The 17135-nt window shown below is 37.4% G+C and overlaps 1 protein-coding gene across 2 annotated transcripts in view; it reads left to right on the top strand.

Moving 5' to 3' along the window:
• The first annotated feature begins 7553 nt into the window (after positions 1 to 7553).
• atg7 (ATG7 autophagy related 7 homolog (S. cerevisiae)) overlaps positions 7554 to 17135 on the top strand; it is a 96603-nt gene continuing 87021 nt past the window's right edge. The window contains exons 1-6 of one of the 2 annotated variants that reach the window (XM_060858719.1): positions 7554 to 8397; positions 8779 to 8979; positions 10012 to 10066; positions 14167 to 14284; positions 14536 to 14613; positions 14702 to 14818. In XM_060858719.1, coding sequence (XP_060714702.1) covers positions 8814 to 8979; positions 10012 to 10066; positions 14167 to 14284; positions 14536 to 14613; positions 14702 to 14818 — 534 coding nt within the window. In that variant the 5' untranslated portion in view covers positions 7554 to 8397; positions 8779 to 8813. The remainder of the gene's footprint in view (positions 8398 to 8778; positions 8980 to 10011; positions 10067 to 14166; positions 14285 to 14535; positions 14614 to 14701; positions 14819 to 17135) is intronic. The other variant, XM_060858718.1, reaches the window with a different exon arrangement.

Raw genomic sequence — 17135 nt, 5'->3', positions numbered from 1 at the left:
ATATCTTGCCTCCACCCCCATCTTGTTATTGGCTGTTCCTGGATTGTGTTCTGATTATTCTCACATGCTCGGTGTTTCCCCTTTAATTTGTTACACTAGTTAAACCCTTGTGTGTCGCATCTTGGTCCGGAAGTGTTAGTGTCGTATCTACAAGATTGCGCTATGATAAACCCAGTTTCCGGTTTAGCCAATGTCTTGCTGTCATGTTTGTGACCTCAGTTTCTGTTCCCTGTTTTCCATGCTCTCACCCCTTCATGTTAATATCTGCTGTTTGCCTGACTTTTGCCTGTTTATTGGATTTTTGCCATTTCCATTTGCTTTGGTTTTTTGCAACCTGCTTTAATAAAACCGGCTCCACCTGCATTTGTATCTGCCTTCATATCCCCATTACACACTGCAGTTACTGAACAATAAGCTGTAAGAAGAATAACAGAATAATATGTTTGTGGCTTAGTACCTGGAGACTTTTCTGTGAATGAAATAACACTTTATTGATCCCAAGGGTAAATTCGGAAAGCTACATGAGGCTGCTGCGGCTAGAAGGGTGCCATCAAAAGAATAAAAGGAATAAAACACACTTTATTTTTGTAAATAAATGTAAAAAACTAGAAACAACAACAGCAATACTAGAAGCAAAGTTTAACCGCCTTCTCTCCAGGTCTAAGGCCCTTGATGGTGGGTCTAACCTACTTTCATCTCTCTCTCTTGTACCTCTATGCCTTTACAATTTGCTGTAAGGAGAATAACAGAATAATAAGCTTGTGACTTAATAACATAATCATATGATATTTACTGCTAAGCTCAACAATTTTTTACACATATGCACACATTGCCCATATACTTGACTTTATACCTGGGACTTATTTGGGGGACGGCTTAATCAGTGAAAGAAAAAATACTTCCAACTTGTATCTTGATTTTGGGTCCAAAAAATAAATTGTGACCCTAACTTTATGAAACCATCTATCAATTAAAAAACAAATTGAAAAAGGTATACTAACATCACGCATACTTTATTCTTGATATGTATTTTAAATTGTATTTTCATGCCATTCTTGCTCACACAGAGACAAATTATCCTCCTTGTGATTTGAAAGCAAAAAAGGACTGTAAATGTGGTTATCAAGGTTTCAAGACATGCAGCTATGGAGCTATGATCGATTCGTGCTCCACATTTGCCTATTTGTTTTGACTTTATTTGTTTAACATTTATTAGCCCAGGGACTGTCAGGAATGCTGCTAAGGCTAAGTCTTGATAGTTTCTCATATATTGACTGGTAAAATACTAAAATATTTTTCTGTAACATACAACCACTCACTCACTCACTCATCTTCTACCGCTTATCTGAACTACCTCGGGTCATGGGGAGCCTGTGCCTATCTCAGGCGTCATCGGCATCAAGGCAGGATACACCCTGGACGGAGTGCCAACCCATCGCAGGGCACACACACACTCTCATTCACTCACACACTCACACACTACGGACAATTTTCCAGAGATGCCAATCAACCTATCATGCCCGATGACGCCTGAGATAGGCACAGGCTCCCCGTGACCCGAGGTAGTTCGGATAAGCGGTAGAAGATGAATGAATGAATGAACAAGCACTTGGGACATTTCATAGAGCAGAACTGGGTTTGATAGAACAATTTACTTTGAAGCAAAAAACGAGCCGTTTTATTTTTTTCTATGAAAATGTTGCCCCTAGCAGGCTAGATAAATACAGAAATACTTATGAAATTCTTAAAGCCCTAGAGTGTCTACTTTCATAGGAGTCATTAACAATTCATTGCTGAAAATGGCCACAGCAAACAGGCAGAAATTACATTTTTGGCTTCTAGTAAATTAATTAAGGTAGGTGTCACATGTCACATAGAGTTGTTTTCATCTAATACATGATGACAATTTAAATGGCAGAAACTTTGAGAATAGGCCTGTGTCATAAGATGTATAATTAAAATTCCTAGCCAAATGAAATTCAGGACACAGTGTGTTTTTTGTTAAAAAAAAAAAAAAAGATTTGCCAACGCTTCCCATGTGAAAATCAGAGAGCTGCAACAGACTGTGGCTAGCATGGTGCCATCAGAAGAAGAAGAAAAAAAAGAATGAAGAATGAAACACAAGTTTAAAAACTTTATTATATAGTTATAAAAGTTAATATATAGTGGAAAACTACTGTATTAACATGAATTGGTCCTTTCTGTAGAACAAAACAGTAAATGAAAAAAATCCTTAACATAAAATAAACCTTCTAAAATGACGATATTTTCTACTAATGTGCTGATGTGATTGACATTAACAGCATCTGACTTAATTATCATACTTCATTCAAAATAACTCTAACAGGTTTCAATATCCTACAAAATTCAATGTCCTCAACAACAGTCATCCAATGCAATGCAATGTAATGTTTTTAGTTATATTTTGTTCTCTGACTGTCATTTGTCATTTTTTTTTTGTCATTTTCTTGAGTGTTATTCAGTCTGAGGTGTCGTTCTCAATGAGACACACAGGATATAGTTACAGCATTGTGCTGAATCTCTTGTGCAATGTTCCTTGTAGAAATTGACATGTTTCCACCCGGCCAGAATTTTCACAGTGATTTTCACAAACTGTTTGAACGTGTTTGTTCTAACCAGTGCCAAAGAAAAAAGGAGACAAACAGTACTTTTTAATGATGTTCTAATGGTCTAATTAGCATTACAATTACTGCTAAAGTGTTATATTGCAAAGTAGGTGGAATAAGTGTGGAGCATTGCTGTGTCACAGCTGCAGAATCCCTGGTTCAGTCCTGAGCTCAGGAAACTGTCTGTGTAGAGATTTGCATGTTCTTTTGTTTGAGTGGGTTTTCTCCTGATTCTCTGTGATTTTCTACCACTGTCTAAAATCCTGATTACAAAATGATTACAGAAGATGAGTGCAGGAATATATGTCAAACCTTATTGCAGGGATTTTTTTTTTAAATTTAGTTATTTTTTTTATTGACCAAAATATTAGTAGAGCCCTAGAAAAAAAAATCTTCTGCCAACCTAAAACCAATGTGTTAAAACCAATTATTTTAATTTCAGAAATATCAATTTATAAGCGTGATATAAATAATTCCAATGGAAATTATTCTAAATGATGATTCTAAAAGGTCTCACTCTAAGCATATAAATATTGATATGGGCTGAGGTTTAATGAATCAAATATGAAGCTTTTTTTACTAAAATGTGATTAAATGTTCTCAAAGGCTTGTGTTGTATTTATTCCTTATTTCTTCAGTGGCTGCTTTATACAGATAAGGTTCACAGTGGATACAGAGACACACACGGACGGTCTCACACACTCTCTCTTGCTCTCTAGTTCTCGCTCATTCACAACTAGGGGCAATTTAGCAGGGCCAATCTATCTGCTTGCCACCGTCACCTACGGCTTGCTCATTAGGGATAGGGATAGAGATCTATGTATAGTATTTATATTTTTTAATTAATATTATGATCTATATATAATTTTTTCTCTTCCTTTTCTTTTTCTTTTTTCTCTATACTTCTGTAAAGCTGCTTTGGGACAATGTGAATTGTTAAAAGTGCAATATAAATAAACTGAATTTGAATTTAAATTTAAGTAAAATCTTAGGGAGAACATGCACTTACACAATCTAGTCTACACCAGGCTCTAGCACTATGTTTAATTCTGTTCAATTCAATGTATTTGTATAGAGCTTTTAACAATGGACAAATTTTCAAATTTTATTTGTCACATACATAAACACATAAACATGGTATGACACGTAGTGAAATGTGTTTTACGACTGTTCCTTGTAGTGAAAAGAAATACAATAAAAAAATGTAAAATGTAGGTGCAATAAGAAGGATAAATAAAGAGAGAAAATAAACATAGATCTATGAATCTGGATACAATACAGATAAATACAAAAAAAGTAAAAGTAAAAACAGGTCTGTACAATTTGCAGTGTATGGGATGGAATGCGTTATATATAATTTAGATCTATGTTATATACATGATATCAAAGCAGCTTTACAGAACATAAACATAATACAAAAAGTTTTATACAAAGATTAATATAAAACAAAAATTTAAGATTAGTATTAAACATATATTTAAACATGTTTGTATTTATCACCAATGAACAAGCCTGATGTGACTGAGGTGTCTGTGGCAAGGAAAAACTCCCTTAGATAGAAGAGGAAGAAACCTGGAGAGGAACCAGACTCAAAAGGGAACCTCATCTTCATTTGGGGGACACTGGAGGGTTTGAACATAAATATACAGTCCGGCTATTGTGCATTGATTAGGAGATTGTTGTCCTCAAAGACCACATGTAGTTGGTATCTTCTCTTAGAATGTCTGAATACTTCATGAAACAGAGTCCAACTGGAGCTGGAACATCTCTAGATGCCTCAGGATCCTCACAGGGTTGGCCTCCTCTATGTGACTGGACCCTCCATCGCTGAAGGTACAAGGAATACCTTCATCAGAACTCTTCTCTGTTTATCTTGATGGTCTGGATTTTGTAACTTAAAAAACTCAAGTTCAATTTTATTTATCAGTTAAGAAGCAGTGGAAAATTTCTCTTGTTAAAGCATGCTCAGAACTGTGAGGTCCTCATTGATAATGACAATTCCGCTGCAAAAAAAGCAGAAATAAATAATTACCAAGATTATTATTGGATTGAACAATAATGTCTAAAAATAGGTGTAATAATTTTAGAGTACATTTCAGTTTACGGTAATCTTATAAGAAAACACAAAAATAAATCTGAATATATTCATGATAGTTTCACTCTCTAAGATTTCATTTTTTGCAGTTTGCAGTAACTTTCATTGACTTTCATTGACTGTGGACTAAATAATGAAAGAAATCAATCAATTAATCAAAAGCTACAGTAACTTCTGTGTCCTTATAAATAGTTATGGCCATGAAACCGCTCTGTACTATTGATATCAGCATCAAGGATTATTCAGGCAATTAAGACATTTTGACAGTAGTTGGTTATATCAAATGGTATGGACAATTGAGGCTAATTAACTCAAAATTACAGAGTTGTTAATCAGGCAAAAATGCATTACTGATTAGCAGATTCATATCAACGTAATTCGTCTTAATAGGAAGAATTCTTTGAGAACTTGAACAGATTTACCAAACAGAATGAAGAAATTAGACAAAGTTATGGATGTAAAAATTACATAATCACCTTATGTAATCACCTAATTGTGGCTCTGATGATTAAAGAAACAGAAACATTTATCCATCTTGTATTTTGGACTGCAAAATCTAGCCACACTGAGCTGTTTAAAAAGGCCGGATTTTTATTTGTTTATTTACGTTAACTTCATATTCTCAGTAGAGTTGTGATTGGAGACATTTGGAGGGTGATTTTAATCCATTAGTTGCCTCATGCTAAGTATAAAATTACATTATCTTAATTCAATGCTTGGTGCAGCTGAAGGTTAAAAGCATCTCTTAACTTTCTTACTTAATAACCTGTCTTTAAAATTAAATTACAGACTTGACTCCAAATATTTGATAAATTTAAGTAACAGACTTCAAAAATTACTTCGCTTAACAAAATTTAAGTTGAGTTATTAAAATAATCAAATATAAATTTCAGTATACATTTAATATAAACCAGCTTTATATTAGGCTTTCACTAGAAAGTGTCCAAGGATTTTATGAAGCCTATTTAATAATAAACTATTATTCGGTTAGCTCTGAGGTCTCTATTGACATACAAGCCCACACCATTCCTATTTACTTGTCAAAGGTGTTTATTGAAAATGGCAAGTAATAGACTATATTAGTTTGCCAGAGCTCACTCTTGTGGAGTTCGGTGTTAAATAATAACTAACCCTAAAGGATGAACTCTGTCGCCTGGTAGAAGATACCAGAAAATATGACTCACTATTCCCAGAAGCAATCAGGTTTCTCAAGACCTTACTGCCCTCAAACATCTACTGCACTTTACAGCACCGTTTTGCCTTCTGGTCTGTACTGACTCTCAGGTTAGTTTTTTGCATTCTCCTCAGTTTCTGTATGCTGTGTGAGATGCTGCTTTCACATGATGTTATTTTCACTCTAAAGTGCTTTTTTTTCTATTTCGCTGTATTGTCCTGTTGTCTTACACCGTTGTGTTCTTTGCACTTTACATTGATTTTTATCGTAATTTAGTATCGTTGGGCATTGATCTATGGTCCTGAACAAACAACATTTTGTTCTTCTTTATATATTAATAGATATATGGCCAGCCAAGATCTATGGGCCCTCTAGTCTGCAACCACTTCCCAAAACCATTCATCAAGGTAGATTGTCTACACTACATTGAATTGCTCCTACGAGTGAATGAGTGTGTGCATAAATGTACGCAATACTGCAGAAAAAAGTGGACACCTGACCAGTCACATCTTGTTGAACTTCAAGTTCCAGATTTATTCCTGCTTTATCTTTATAATAAACTCACTCTTATGTGGGGATTTGTGCTTATTTTATCTACAATCTTACTGAGTTCAAGCACACTTTGGGGAAGTCGTGGCCTAATGGTTAGAGAGTCTGACACTTAACCCTAAGGTCGTGGGTTCGAGTCTCGGGCCGGCCATGACTGAGGTGCCCTTGAGCCAGGCACCGAACCCCCAAACTGCTCCCTGGGCGCCGCAGCATAAATGGCTGCCCACTGCTCCGGGGGTGTGCACTTTGGATGGGTAGAGAACGAATTCTGAGTATGGGTCACCATACTTAGCTGTATGTCACGTCACATGTTTCACATGTCAAACAGTCAGTGGTTCAGTTCATAACAAAGATGTATAGTCCAACTTTAGGAAACTGTCTTTATGGACCTCAGTTTGTCTACAGAAGCAGTGACATGCTGAAAACCCACAACTATGTGGTAACTCTTTGGTAAAGCCCGATATTTGTGAGCGAGGTCCGCAGCCAGTATACGTTAAATATACCACTAAGGCAAAGTGGAAAAGATAATGGAAAACCAATATGCTTCAGTCACACTGATCTTTGTTCACGAAGGCACTGCCATGCTGGTAAAGGTTGAAGTATAATGACATAGCATACAAAGACATCCTATGTACATTGTGAGTTTATAGAATAGACTTTCTAGTATTCATTCATTCATTCATCTTCTACCGCTTATCCGAACTACCTCGGGTCACGGGGAGCCTGTGCCTATCTCAGGCGTCATTGGGCAACAAGGCAGGATACACCCTGGACGGAGTGCCAACCCATCGCAGGGCACACACACACACTCTCATTCACTCACGCAATCACACACTAGGGACAATTTTCCAGAGATGCCAATCAACCTACCATGCATGTCTTTGGACCGGGGGAGGAAACCGGAGTACCCGGAGGAAACCCCCGAGGCACGGGGAGAACATGCAAACTCCACACACACAAGGTGGAGGCGGGAATCGAACCCCGACCCTGGAGGTGTGAGGCGAACGTGCTAACCACTAAGCCACCGTGCCCCCACTTTCTAGTATATTTCTTGGAAATGAATTTGTTCACACCTTAAAGCTTTCCAGTTGCTTGTAATAGCTTAAAGAGTTAAACGAGTTGGCCATAAAACTATGCAGATCTTCAGGAATGTTGTCGAAATGCATTCTCTCTGCATGAAACCAAGGTGTAGAGAGCTAAAGTGGACCAGATATCTGTAGGATACCTTTTTATTTTCCCATTTGTAACTTCAGAACCTAACTTTTACACTGAACCGCACGTCATTTCTGTTGTTTTTGTCCAGTTTGTTCCTGTTGTTGTTATTTAAAGGCATCGAAATGAAAAGAAACGGCGCGTACAGATTTTTGTCCGTGTTTTCCTGTCTCATCGTGTTCGCTTTCTTGTTCATGTTTTGGTTTTTCGTCTTTTACTCCATGATGAACGCGCCGTGAAACATAATTCAGTCGAACATCTCTAGTGCTAAGCTAAACAGCTAGCCTGTTTTCTTGCTGCTATCCATCGTTTGAAAGATAAAACTAAAGTTTTGTTATGTTTGGGGCGGATATTATTCCTAAACGTGCTTTGTGGATCCTGCAGAAACTGTAAAGTGAGTTAATTTGACAGGTTATTCAACAGTGGGCTAATTTTTTAGAACATTTTGCAATAGCTAACTAGCCAAAGTTAGCAACCCAGTTAGCAAGCAAGCTAGCTAAGTTGTAGCATGTTCGATGTTTGTGTAAATCAAGCTAAATAAGAGACTAGACTTGTATGCGGTGGCATGCTGTTAGATAACGACTTAAAAAAATAAATAAACACAACAATCAGTAAGCAGCTATTCTTACAAACATTCAGCGTCGTATTTAGCCACCGTGAGCTAGCGCTTTTTAGCGACCACACTGAGGCTGCGCGAAGACACTGGTCACATGATTACAACAAGGAAGTGTCAATATCTGGTAAGTGCGTTTGTTTGGTTTTATGCACTGTGCTGTTTATGGTATATTCTGTGTTAATTGCGCTATTTAAGAAACGAATCGTACGCTAACTTACATGCTGACAGCACTTCAGAACTGTGTGCTGCTGAACTGAAGGCAAAACAGCCTCGATTTAATTAGAGAGATGGAAACAAACACAGACTTGAACAACAAGCTCATTTTCCATCATAAAAGAAATAAAACTGCACAAAACGTAAATGTCTGAAAAAAGAGAGTTCCATTTAATGGGTCATGGACTTAGTGAATAAATTGTACACAAAAATCATCCCTAGAGATGGATAGAAAGTGATGGATATTTCATACAAACCCTCATTAATTCTCTTCTCTTTGGCTCTTCAACAGTGTTTTTATTAAACTGAAGTGTGCTTAATGTCCAAATGGCAGCTGAATCAGTGGAAAAAGGCACAGCTCCTACCAAGCTGCAGTTTGCCCCTTTCTCTAGTGCCCTAGAGGCAGGATTCTGGCATCAGCTCACCCAGAAGAAACTCAATGACTACCGGCTGGATGAAAGTCCAAGAAGCATCAAGGGTTATTATTATAATGGTAAGGACACTTGCATTTACATTTACAGTATTTGGCAGACACCTTTTTCCAGAGCGACTTACATTATCTCATTTTTATACAGCTGAGCAATTGAGGGTTAAGGGCCTTGCTCGGGGGCCCAGCAGTGACAGCTTGGTGGACCTGGGATCGAACTCACAACCTTCCGATTATTAGCCCAACACCTTAACTACTAGGCTACCACATGCCTTGAAACATACACTTGTTTTGCATTCGGGGTTATTACAGTTGAATGGAACAGCAGGAAGTGTTGACACCTCACAGCTCAAGGGTCCTCTGTGCAATCCTGCTGTCAGCTTAATGTCAGTGTGGAACCTGCTTATGGTTCTCAAAAAAATATGCCAAAATTTACTGCCTGTGTGTGTGTGTGCATGTGTGTATGCCCTGTGATGGACAGAGTGTATTCCCACATCAGCTCTGGTGCTCCTGGGATGGGCTCCAGATTCACTGTGACAATGATCAGGATAAAACCAGTGTTCTGACAATCTGTCCTATTCATACAGCAGTCCTCCAAAGGGCTAACTGCCAGAAATTCAAGCTCCTTTATATATTGTCTCTGAAAATACTCTACTTGGCATAGCAAAAAAAAATATATTGTTTTACAAACACTTTCCTACCTGTATGGTAGAAAAGTTAAAAAAGATTTCATAAATTTTAACATAATTACTGAACGAATGTATGAACGAAGGGAGCTGTTTTCTGAAGTAGCTTCCTGTCTTCATAGTGCACACTGCTGCTGCTGTAATGTTATAACAGTAACATCATATCTTGACTTTCGACATATCTGATTTTTTACTCTTGTTTGGAGAAACACTGCTATGGAAATGATTTTTTGCAAAGGAATTCAGTTTCATTTACAAATGAATCTTCGTGCATGCATCTTTGTGCCTTCTATGCTCCGAAACAAATGATGTTGTCATCCTCAATTAACGGATGATTCGGTGTAATTGTATAGCAGTGCGTTATATGGAAATAAGCTGTCATGACTAAGTAATGTGTTTTCTTTGGAATAAGGTGACCCCTCTGGCCTGCCATCTCGTTTGACCCTGGAGTACAGCGCATTTGATGTGTAAGTTATTACCATTTGCTACATTTCCTTGCTTCTGTATGTGATTCGCACATCAACACCGGTTGCCAGTATGCCCTAGACTAAAATGAACTGCAGTTCTTGTATGCTCAGAATGCACAGTAGAGGAATCTGTTGTTTAAGTAATTGTGTAAGTAATTTGTGGCTCTTTAAAAGTTTCTGTTTATGTCATTATAATACAAAGTGATTGGGGTTGATCTTAAAGTTGTAAAGTTTGTATAAACTCCTCCTTAACTAAAATACATAGTTGATGACGTCTCGTAGCTTTTATCAAAGTGATACATTTACACAAGCCTGGGAAATAAAATTTATTTTATACATTTTATAAAATATGAATTAAAATATTAAGATTAATTTGAATCTCAGTTCTTAATAATGTGTTGAGTTTTGCTTGAAGGTAGGGTCTCCGTTGTTTGAGAAATGCTTCAGAAAACTGAGTCGGGCCAACAAACAAAACAAATACAAAACTAACGTGTAGCCAATGAGTAGAAAGGGGCGGGTCTTGTCAATATGAGTGGAGAGAGTGTTCAGTGCGCATGTGTGACATTAGCAGAAAGCGGTTTTAACATTGACATGGAAGATAAAAACAAAGAAAGAAAGCGAAGAAAGGCTTACGATAAGGCAAGAAGTAGGACCCGTGTTAATATAGGATCAGCTTTCCAGCGCTGGAGAGAACTGAAGGAGTAGGAACTTAGCCGCATATTCACAGATTGGAGATTCCCGAGTCAATAACTCCTGAGCTAAACGCTGTTACTACACAAATAACACCTCTTTTCTATCCTAGTAATGTAGAGAGGCAGCTACAACCACGTTTGCTAGTAACAGTGTTTAGCTCAGGAGTTATTGACTCTGGAAACTCGAATCTGTGAATATGTGGCCAACTTTACTTAAGACACCGAGGCGCTTTTTTCCTTCTCGATAGGTGAGTAACGTTGGTTTTGCTTTGTTTCACAGAACTAATATATGCCGTCCTTTGCATGATTATGCTTGTGTGTCATTTTTGCTTGTTTGTTTATCTGCAATCGTATTGTTCTTCTTTATCAGCTATGATAGACACATTTCTTTCCATTTGTTACTTGGGTTACGTATGTATTTGTGGGCGGAGCTATCAATACAGGGGTGGGAACCATTTGGGTTAGGGGCGTGTTTGTTTTAGTGATTTCAAATGTCAACATTGGCTTTCAAACAACGGAGACCCCACCTTTAAGTGGTGTTGCAGGATGGGAGCCTTGGACAGAATGATGCCAAACAATATTATATTTGAATATTAGGCCACGCCCATACAAATTTCTGATCAGTGGGTTCAGCTGGGTTTGGAGTAGTGGTTTAGATAACCAACTTAACTTTTTCTCTTTTTGTTTATTTAAATGTAAATATTAGATAGAATCCTCACATAAAAAAACATATTGTACATTCCCTGAGTTTGTAACCGTCAGCTGCTCAGCTGTAGGCTTGGACTGAATTCTGCCTCAGTTGCAGCTGAAGCATCAGCTGAAAAAATAAATGACTTCTGTGAGTCTCAGGATGACATGAACCATGTGGTTTATTTTGATTATGGTACTAACACTTTACTCTGAGACCCAAGACTCTGGGGTGCCGTATTAAAATTCTTGGTGCTAATCAGACATTAAAAAGCACTGCTGATCTTTCAGGATTTGTTATTGTATTTTAAAGACAAATTAAAGTAAATAGTTTTGATTAGCTTGACTAGTCATGACATCAACATTATATTGCGGGCTGGTATTTTGGGAATAAATGAGCTACACATAAACATTATTGCAAACTCAAAGCCTCAGTATAAGAGCCTCAAAAAAAGAAAGTGAATAAAACATCATTCACTCATTGTTTATCAGTTCACTGCATTTGCTGCTTTTATCATGTGTAAATGTTTTGGGTATTGGGTTTTGTGATACATTGGGTATTGGGTTTTGTGACTGTAAACAGAAAGTGAACAGGGAAACGCAATATTAATGTTAAGATTGTGGAATAGATGGTTAACAACAACATTTATTTCCTGGTCAGGTGTCCACATACTTTTGGCCATAGACGATATAAGACGACACAAACGTAAACTTTGACTGAACGTATCGAGTGACAATTTTATACACAGATACTCTTTTAAATTTAGACCGCGTATTTGTTTCAATTCCACACTTTATTCCTTATTAATATACTTTATTAATTAAAGAAATATTAAATACGGAAAGAAACCATTGAAAAAGAGCAAGCCAAATCGAATTAAGATAAAACTAATCATTCACTTCTTACAAAAGGAATGTCTAATTGTAAACTGGTGCAAATTGCTCAGGGTCAACAGTCAGTAAGATAATTTGTTACTGTGTTATGGTATTAAAAAAGAATTTTGTTGGTTTAGATGCGAGTCATAATATAGATGTAACTATACAGTCACCGAGGACTTTATTTGGAACACCTGAGCCTCTGCTTCTCCATGCAGTTATCTAATCAGCCAATCGTATGACAGCAGCGCCGATACGGATCGACAGCTTCGGGTAATATTCGCATCAATCATCAGAACAGGGGGAAAAAAGTGATCCCTGTGAGTTCTGCCCATGGCATGATTGTTGGTGCCAGATGGGCTGGTTTAGTAATTCTGTAATTATTGATCTCCTGGGATTTTCACACACAACTCAGAATTGTACAATAAAGATAAAAAACTCTTGATGGAAGAGTCTTGTTATTGATGTGGGATGTCAACAACAAATTGGCCGACTGGTTTGAGCAGACAGAAAGGCTACAGTGACACAGATAACCACTGTGGACAATTATGCTGAGCAGCAAAAGCACCAGAATAAACAACATATTGAACCATGAAGGAGATGTTCCCTTTCAGCTGAGGAACAGAAAGCTGAGGCAGAAAGCTGAGGCAGATGTGGCACAAGGTTAACATAACTGTTGACTGGAAAATAACATAGCCTGGTCAAATGAATCTTGATTACTGCTGCGTCAGGATTTGGCCCAACCAGCATAAATCTATGGACCCAACTTTCTTTGTTCTGGTGGAGGTGGTGTATTGGTGTGGGGAATGTTTTCCATTAATAGTCTAGCTCAGTCTTGGCTTGAATGCTACAGCCTATTTGAGTACTGATGCTGACCATGTGCGTCACAATGTACCGTCTTCTAATGGCTACTTTCAGCATGATAATGCACCATGTCACAGAGCAAAAGTTGTCTCAAACCAGTTTCATTAATATGACAATGACAATAGCATAAAAGTGAATCTCATTTCCAACATAATGCTATGAAGAATTGATGCTGTTTTAAGAGCAAAGAGAGGCTCTAGCCACTATGAGTACAGTGTTCCTAATAAAGGGTATGTAAATGTTTACATGTAACATAAAGCCCAGTGTGTGCTATAAACAGATCTTTCCAGTGTAGTTGAGCTGGCAGACATTAAAATCATATTAAATATACATACAGTGATGGAAAAGATGTTTTTCTTTGCTCGGTAGAACTGTTTCTCATTTACTGACATTCAGTGATTGCTTAATGAGGAACAGTTTTTAACTGCCAATTAAATATAATTTTTAAGCGAATTTAAGAAATTAGCACCAGGTGCCAGATTAACACCAAAACCTGGGAGGTATCTGTAAGTGTTCTCTAATTTTGATCAGTGTGCTTTTTCAAATCTCAATGAAATTTTTTATTCTGTGCTTCAATATATATGTAACTAAAGAAATATGCTTAAAACTGCTCTTTTACTCCTGTTTATAAAATTTCAAAAAGGACTAAGCAGTGACCTTAAAAATTAGGAAATTGTAGGTTCTCTAATTTTGATCTCCACTGTATGTATGTATGTATGTACGTATGTATGTATGTACGTATGTATGTATGTATGTATGTATTTAGCATGCATGCATGTGTCCGTGCTGAAGGCTTTAATACAAACTGTTTGTGGAAAAATGTAACATAAGATGTATAGTTATTTAAAAAGGCACAGTCTCATATTACTAGTGAGTGAATGAAATGCTGAAGGCGGCTTGATGAATTCTAATAATACGCTGTATGTCTAAACAACATCCTGTGTTTGCTTGATTAACTGAAATGAGTTTGTTCATTTGCAGTGATGGACCCACTCCAGTTTACTGCTGTGCTGCTAAGGGAACTCTGTACAACACCAACACACTGGAAGCCTTTAAATCCATCGACAAGAAGGCTCTTCTGGATAAAGCAGCTAATGAGGTGGGGCAATAATTTGTTTAGAGTCTGTTAGGCTAAAAATAGAAAAGACACAGGGTTTGCTTCATCAGATTGAAGCAACAAAACTAACATCAACAGTCATCTCAAAACCTGCTGCTGTAAAATCAGTAAAAGTCAATAAAACATCTTTTTTTTTTGCAAGCAAACCATAAAGTCAGCTTGTAAAACTTTGTTTAAAAAATATACTTGTATGTAACCATCCCGTATTTTTGAAACCTGTCATCATGTATCAGATTTGGATGACCATACAGTCAGGTGCCGCAGTGGAAGACCCTTCAGTCCTCAGCCAGTTTATCATCTTAACATTTGCGGTATACGTTCCTGTATTAATATTTTAGGTATGTGGAAAATACAGAGTAGTATTTTATTAGTTTCTCATCATTGATTCACCTTCTTTAGGATCTGAAGAAATACCAGTTTTATTATTGGTTCTGTTTCCCTGCTATCTGCTTCTTGGAAGGAATTCCGCTTTTGAAGGATCCGGTGTTGCTACAGCAGAAATTCTGCCCTCAGCAGGTGAGCTGCACAATCCGATTACGGTTCCTTATTACTGTCTGAGAGAAGCATTAGTGAGTGGAGAATGTGTGATTGAGGTAACAAGGTCCAAGGTACATTGAAGTTGACCTTTTGACATTTAAAGCAATTTCAGTGGATATAAAGAGTCTAATTAAGCCAGGATAAATCATGTTAAATCTTTTCCTACATTTTAATGTGTTAAATGTGTAATGTGTGGAAGCCAACATAATTTAAGGGAAAAACAAATAGAAGTGTTTGAGGGAGGAAAAAAGGAAAAGATTTAACAATATGATTAAAGGGGTGGTAAAACACGTTTTTTCGAAGGCTTGATTGTGTTTGTGGGGTGCACTGTAACATGTGTTCATGCCTCGTCGTTTTTTTTAAAAAAATGCATTATTTTTCATATATTTTACCTTTATTCTACACTGCTCTGTCCCTCCTTGTAAAACGGTCTGATGGCTTCCGGGTTCTATGAAGCCAGTCCCTCAAAAATAGCAATGGGCTTTGATTGGTTAGCTGGCCCAGTGTGTTGTGATTCGCTAACCGCCTAGTACACGTTTTTCGGAAACCTCACGCCCCTTACCTTTACCAGTAGTCTGTGCTTTGGTGGTATTATAAACAATGGCGTCAATCAAACCATATCACTTTGAGCCCGAATCGGACCCAGAAAATTTTAATGAAGATGATCGAGCAGAACCTGTTCAAGAACGGCTGTTAAACGACGTTTCAGAATGTTGTTTTTTTTTTGTTGTTGTCTCATACTTTTTAGATACGTTGTTATTTAATTGTACTAATTATAATAGTTGATGTTTAATTTACAACAATAAGTGTTTGTCTATTAACAAAAGTGTACCTGCAATCCGGATGAAAATAACAGTGTTTCGTCGCCATCGCAGCAATGACACTCCAGCCTACTAACTATACCACAACAACTCTTCTCCACAGCAATATAAAATGCCCCCCCCATTTAATATTCACGGAGGAGGGGTTTATGTAAATATCGGGGTTAGTGACGTCAGCAACCCTGGAGGAATGTCGTGTAGTCCTTACCGGCCATTACACACTAGCTAAAGTTAGAAAAGTGAAATCGTGTTTTACCACTCCTTTAAATAAGAACCTTCAAACTTAGCAGTCTTCCTTTGTCGGGTTTTATTCTAACTTGCGAAAAAGATCCTGATCTGTTAAATAGAGGGAATCTCCAGTGTACAGCCCTCTACAAGTCATTCTATGGGTTTTAGATGGGATTTAGATCTGGGCGTTGACTGGGCCATTCTTCTGAAACTTTTCTTTGTTGACTTGGATTTGTGCTTTGGGGTTGTTATTGTGCTAGACGGTGAAAATTTACTTCATCTTCGGCTGTCATCCTGTAGATTTTGTGCCAAAATCGACCGCTATTTGGAGGTATTTGTGATTTTCTTGACTAGAGCCCCAGTCAAAAATATGTGTGTTATGCTGCCACCATCATGCTTCACTGGGTATGGTGTTTTTTGGTTAATTATGCTCAAAATGTACAACCTTCGGTCTCATCAGGTTATAAAATCTTTTGCTTAATGCTTTCTGTGTGGTTTGGAAAAATTTAAGTGGGCTTGGATTTTTTCCCCATGGTGTCCCTACCCCAAACCAGACATCCACAGATCTCCACCATATTTTGGCCGTATAGTGTGTATTTTTCATAGCTTGAAGTCTGACAGTGTGCATCTTCATTTTGGATATTTAATCAACCTAAAATGAAATGAATCCATGACTAAATTTAATCACTTCTCTTCAGCTTTGGTTTGGTATTAGTCAGTATTTTGGGTCTCATTATGAAGTGACACTGGGCTGCTTTAACAGATTTGTTGTGAAGTGATCAGTGGAGATCATAATAATACCAGATAAAAATGGATAGCCATGAAAGACTACATTCACATAGTCTTTTATTTTATTTGCATTTCATCACTTTATATTTACATAATAATTAATAGGTTGCCCTGCGATGGGTTGGCACTCCGTCCAGGGTGTATCCTGCCTTGATGCCCGATGACGCCTGAGATAGGCACAGGCTCCCCGTGACCCGAGGTAGTTCGGATAAGCGGTAGAAGATGAATGAATGAATAATAGGGTTCCTGCATAATTTAAATTGAATCACAGTATTCCAGTTTCGCTAGAATTCATTAAACATACTGTACAGTGGTCCATACTGTTCAGGACATATGACTGACTGAGAAGAACCCAGTCATATGTCTTTCTCACATAAGTAAGTATTCCCTCTGATGCCTTAATGATAATCTAGAACAGACTTCAAATCAGTGGCAGAGCTGCATAATACTCGCCAGGC

The sequence above is a fragment of the Tachysurus vachellii genome, chromosome 22 (genome assembly GCF_030014155.1).
Source record: "Tachysurus vachellii isolate PV-2020 chromosome 22, HZAU_Pvac_v1, whole genome shotgun sequence".
Lineage (NCBI taxonomy): Eukaryota > Metazoa > Chordata > Actinopteri > Siluriformes > Bagridae > Tachysurus > Tachysurus vachellii.
This window is presented reverse-complemented; position numbering and strand designations above follow the sequence as displayed.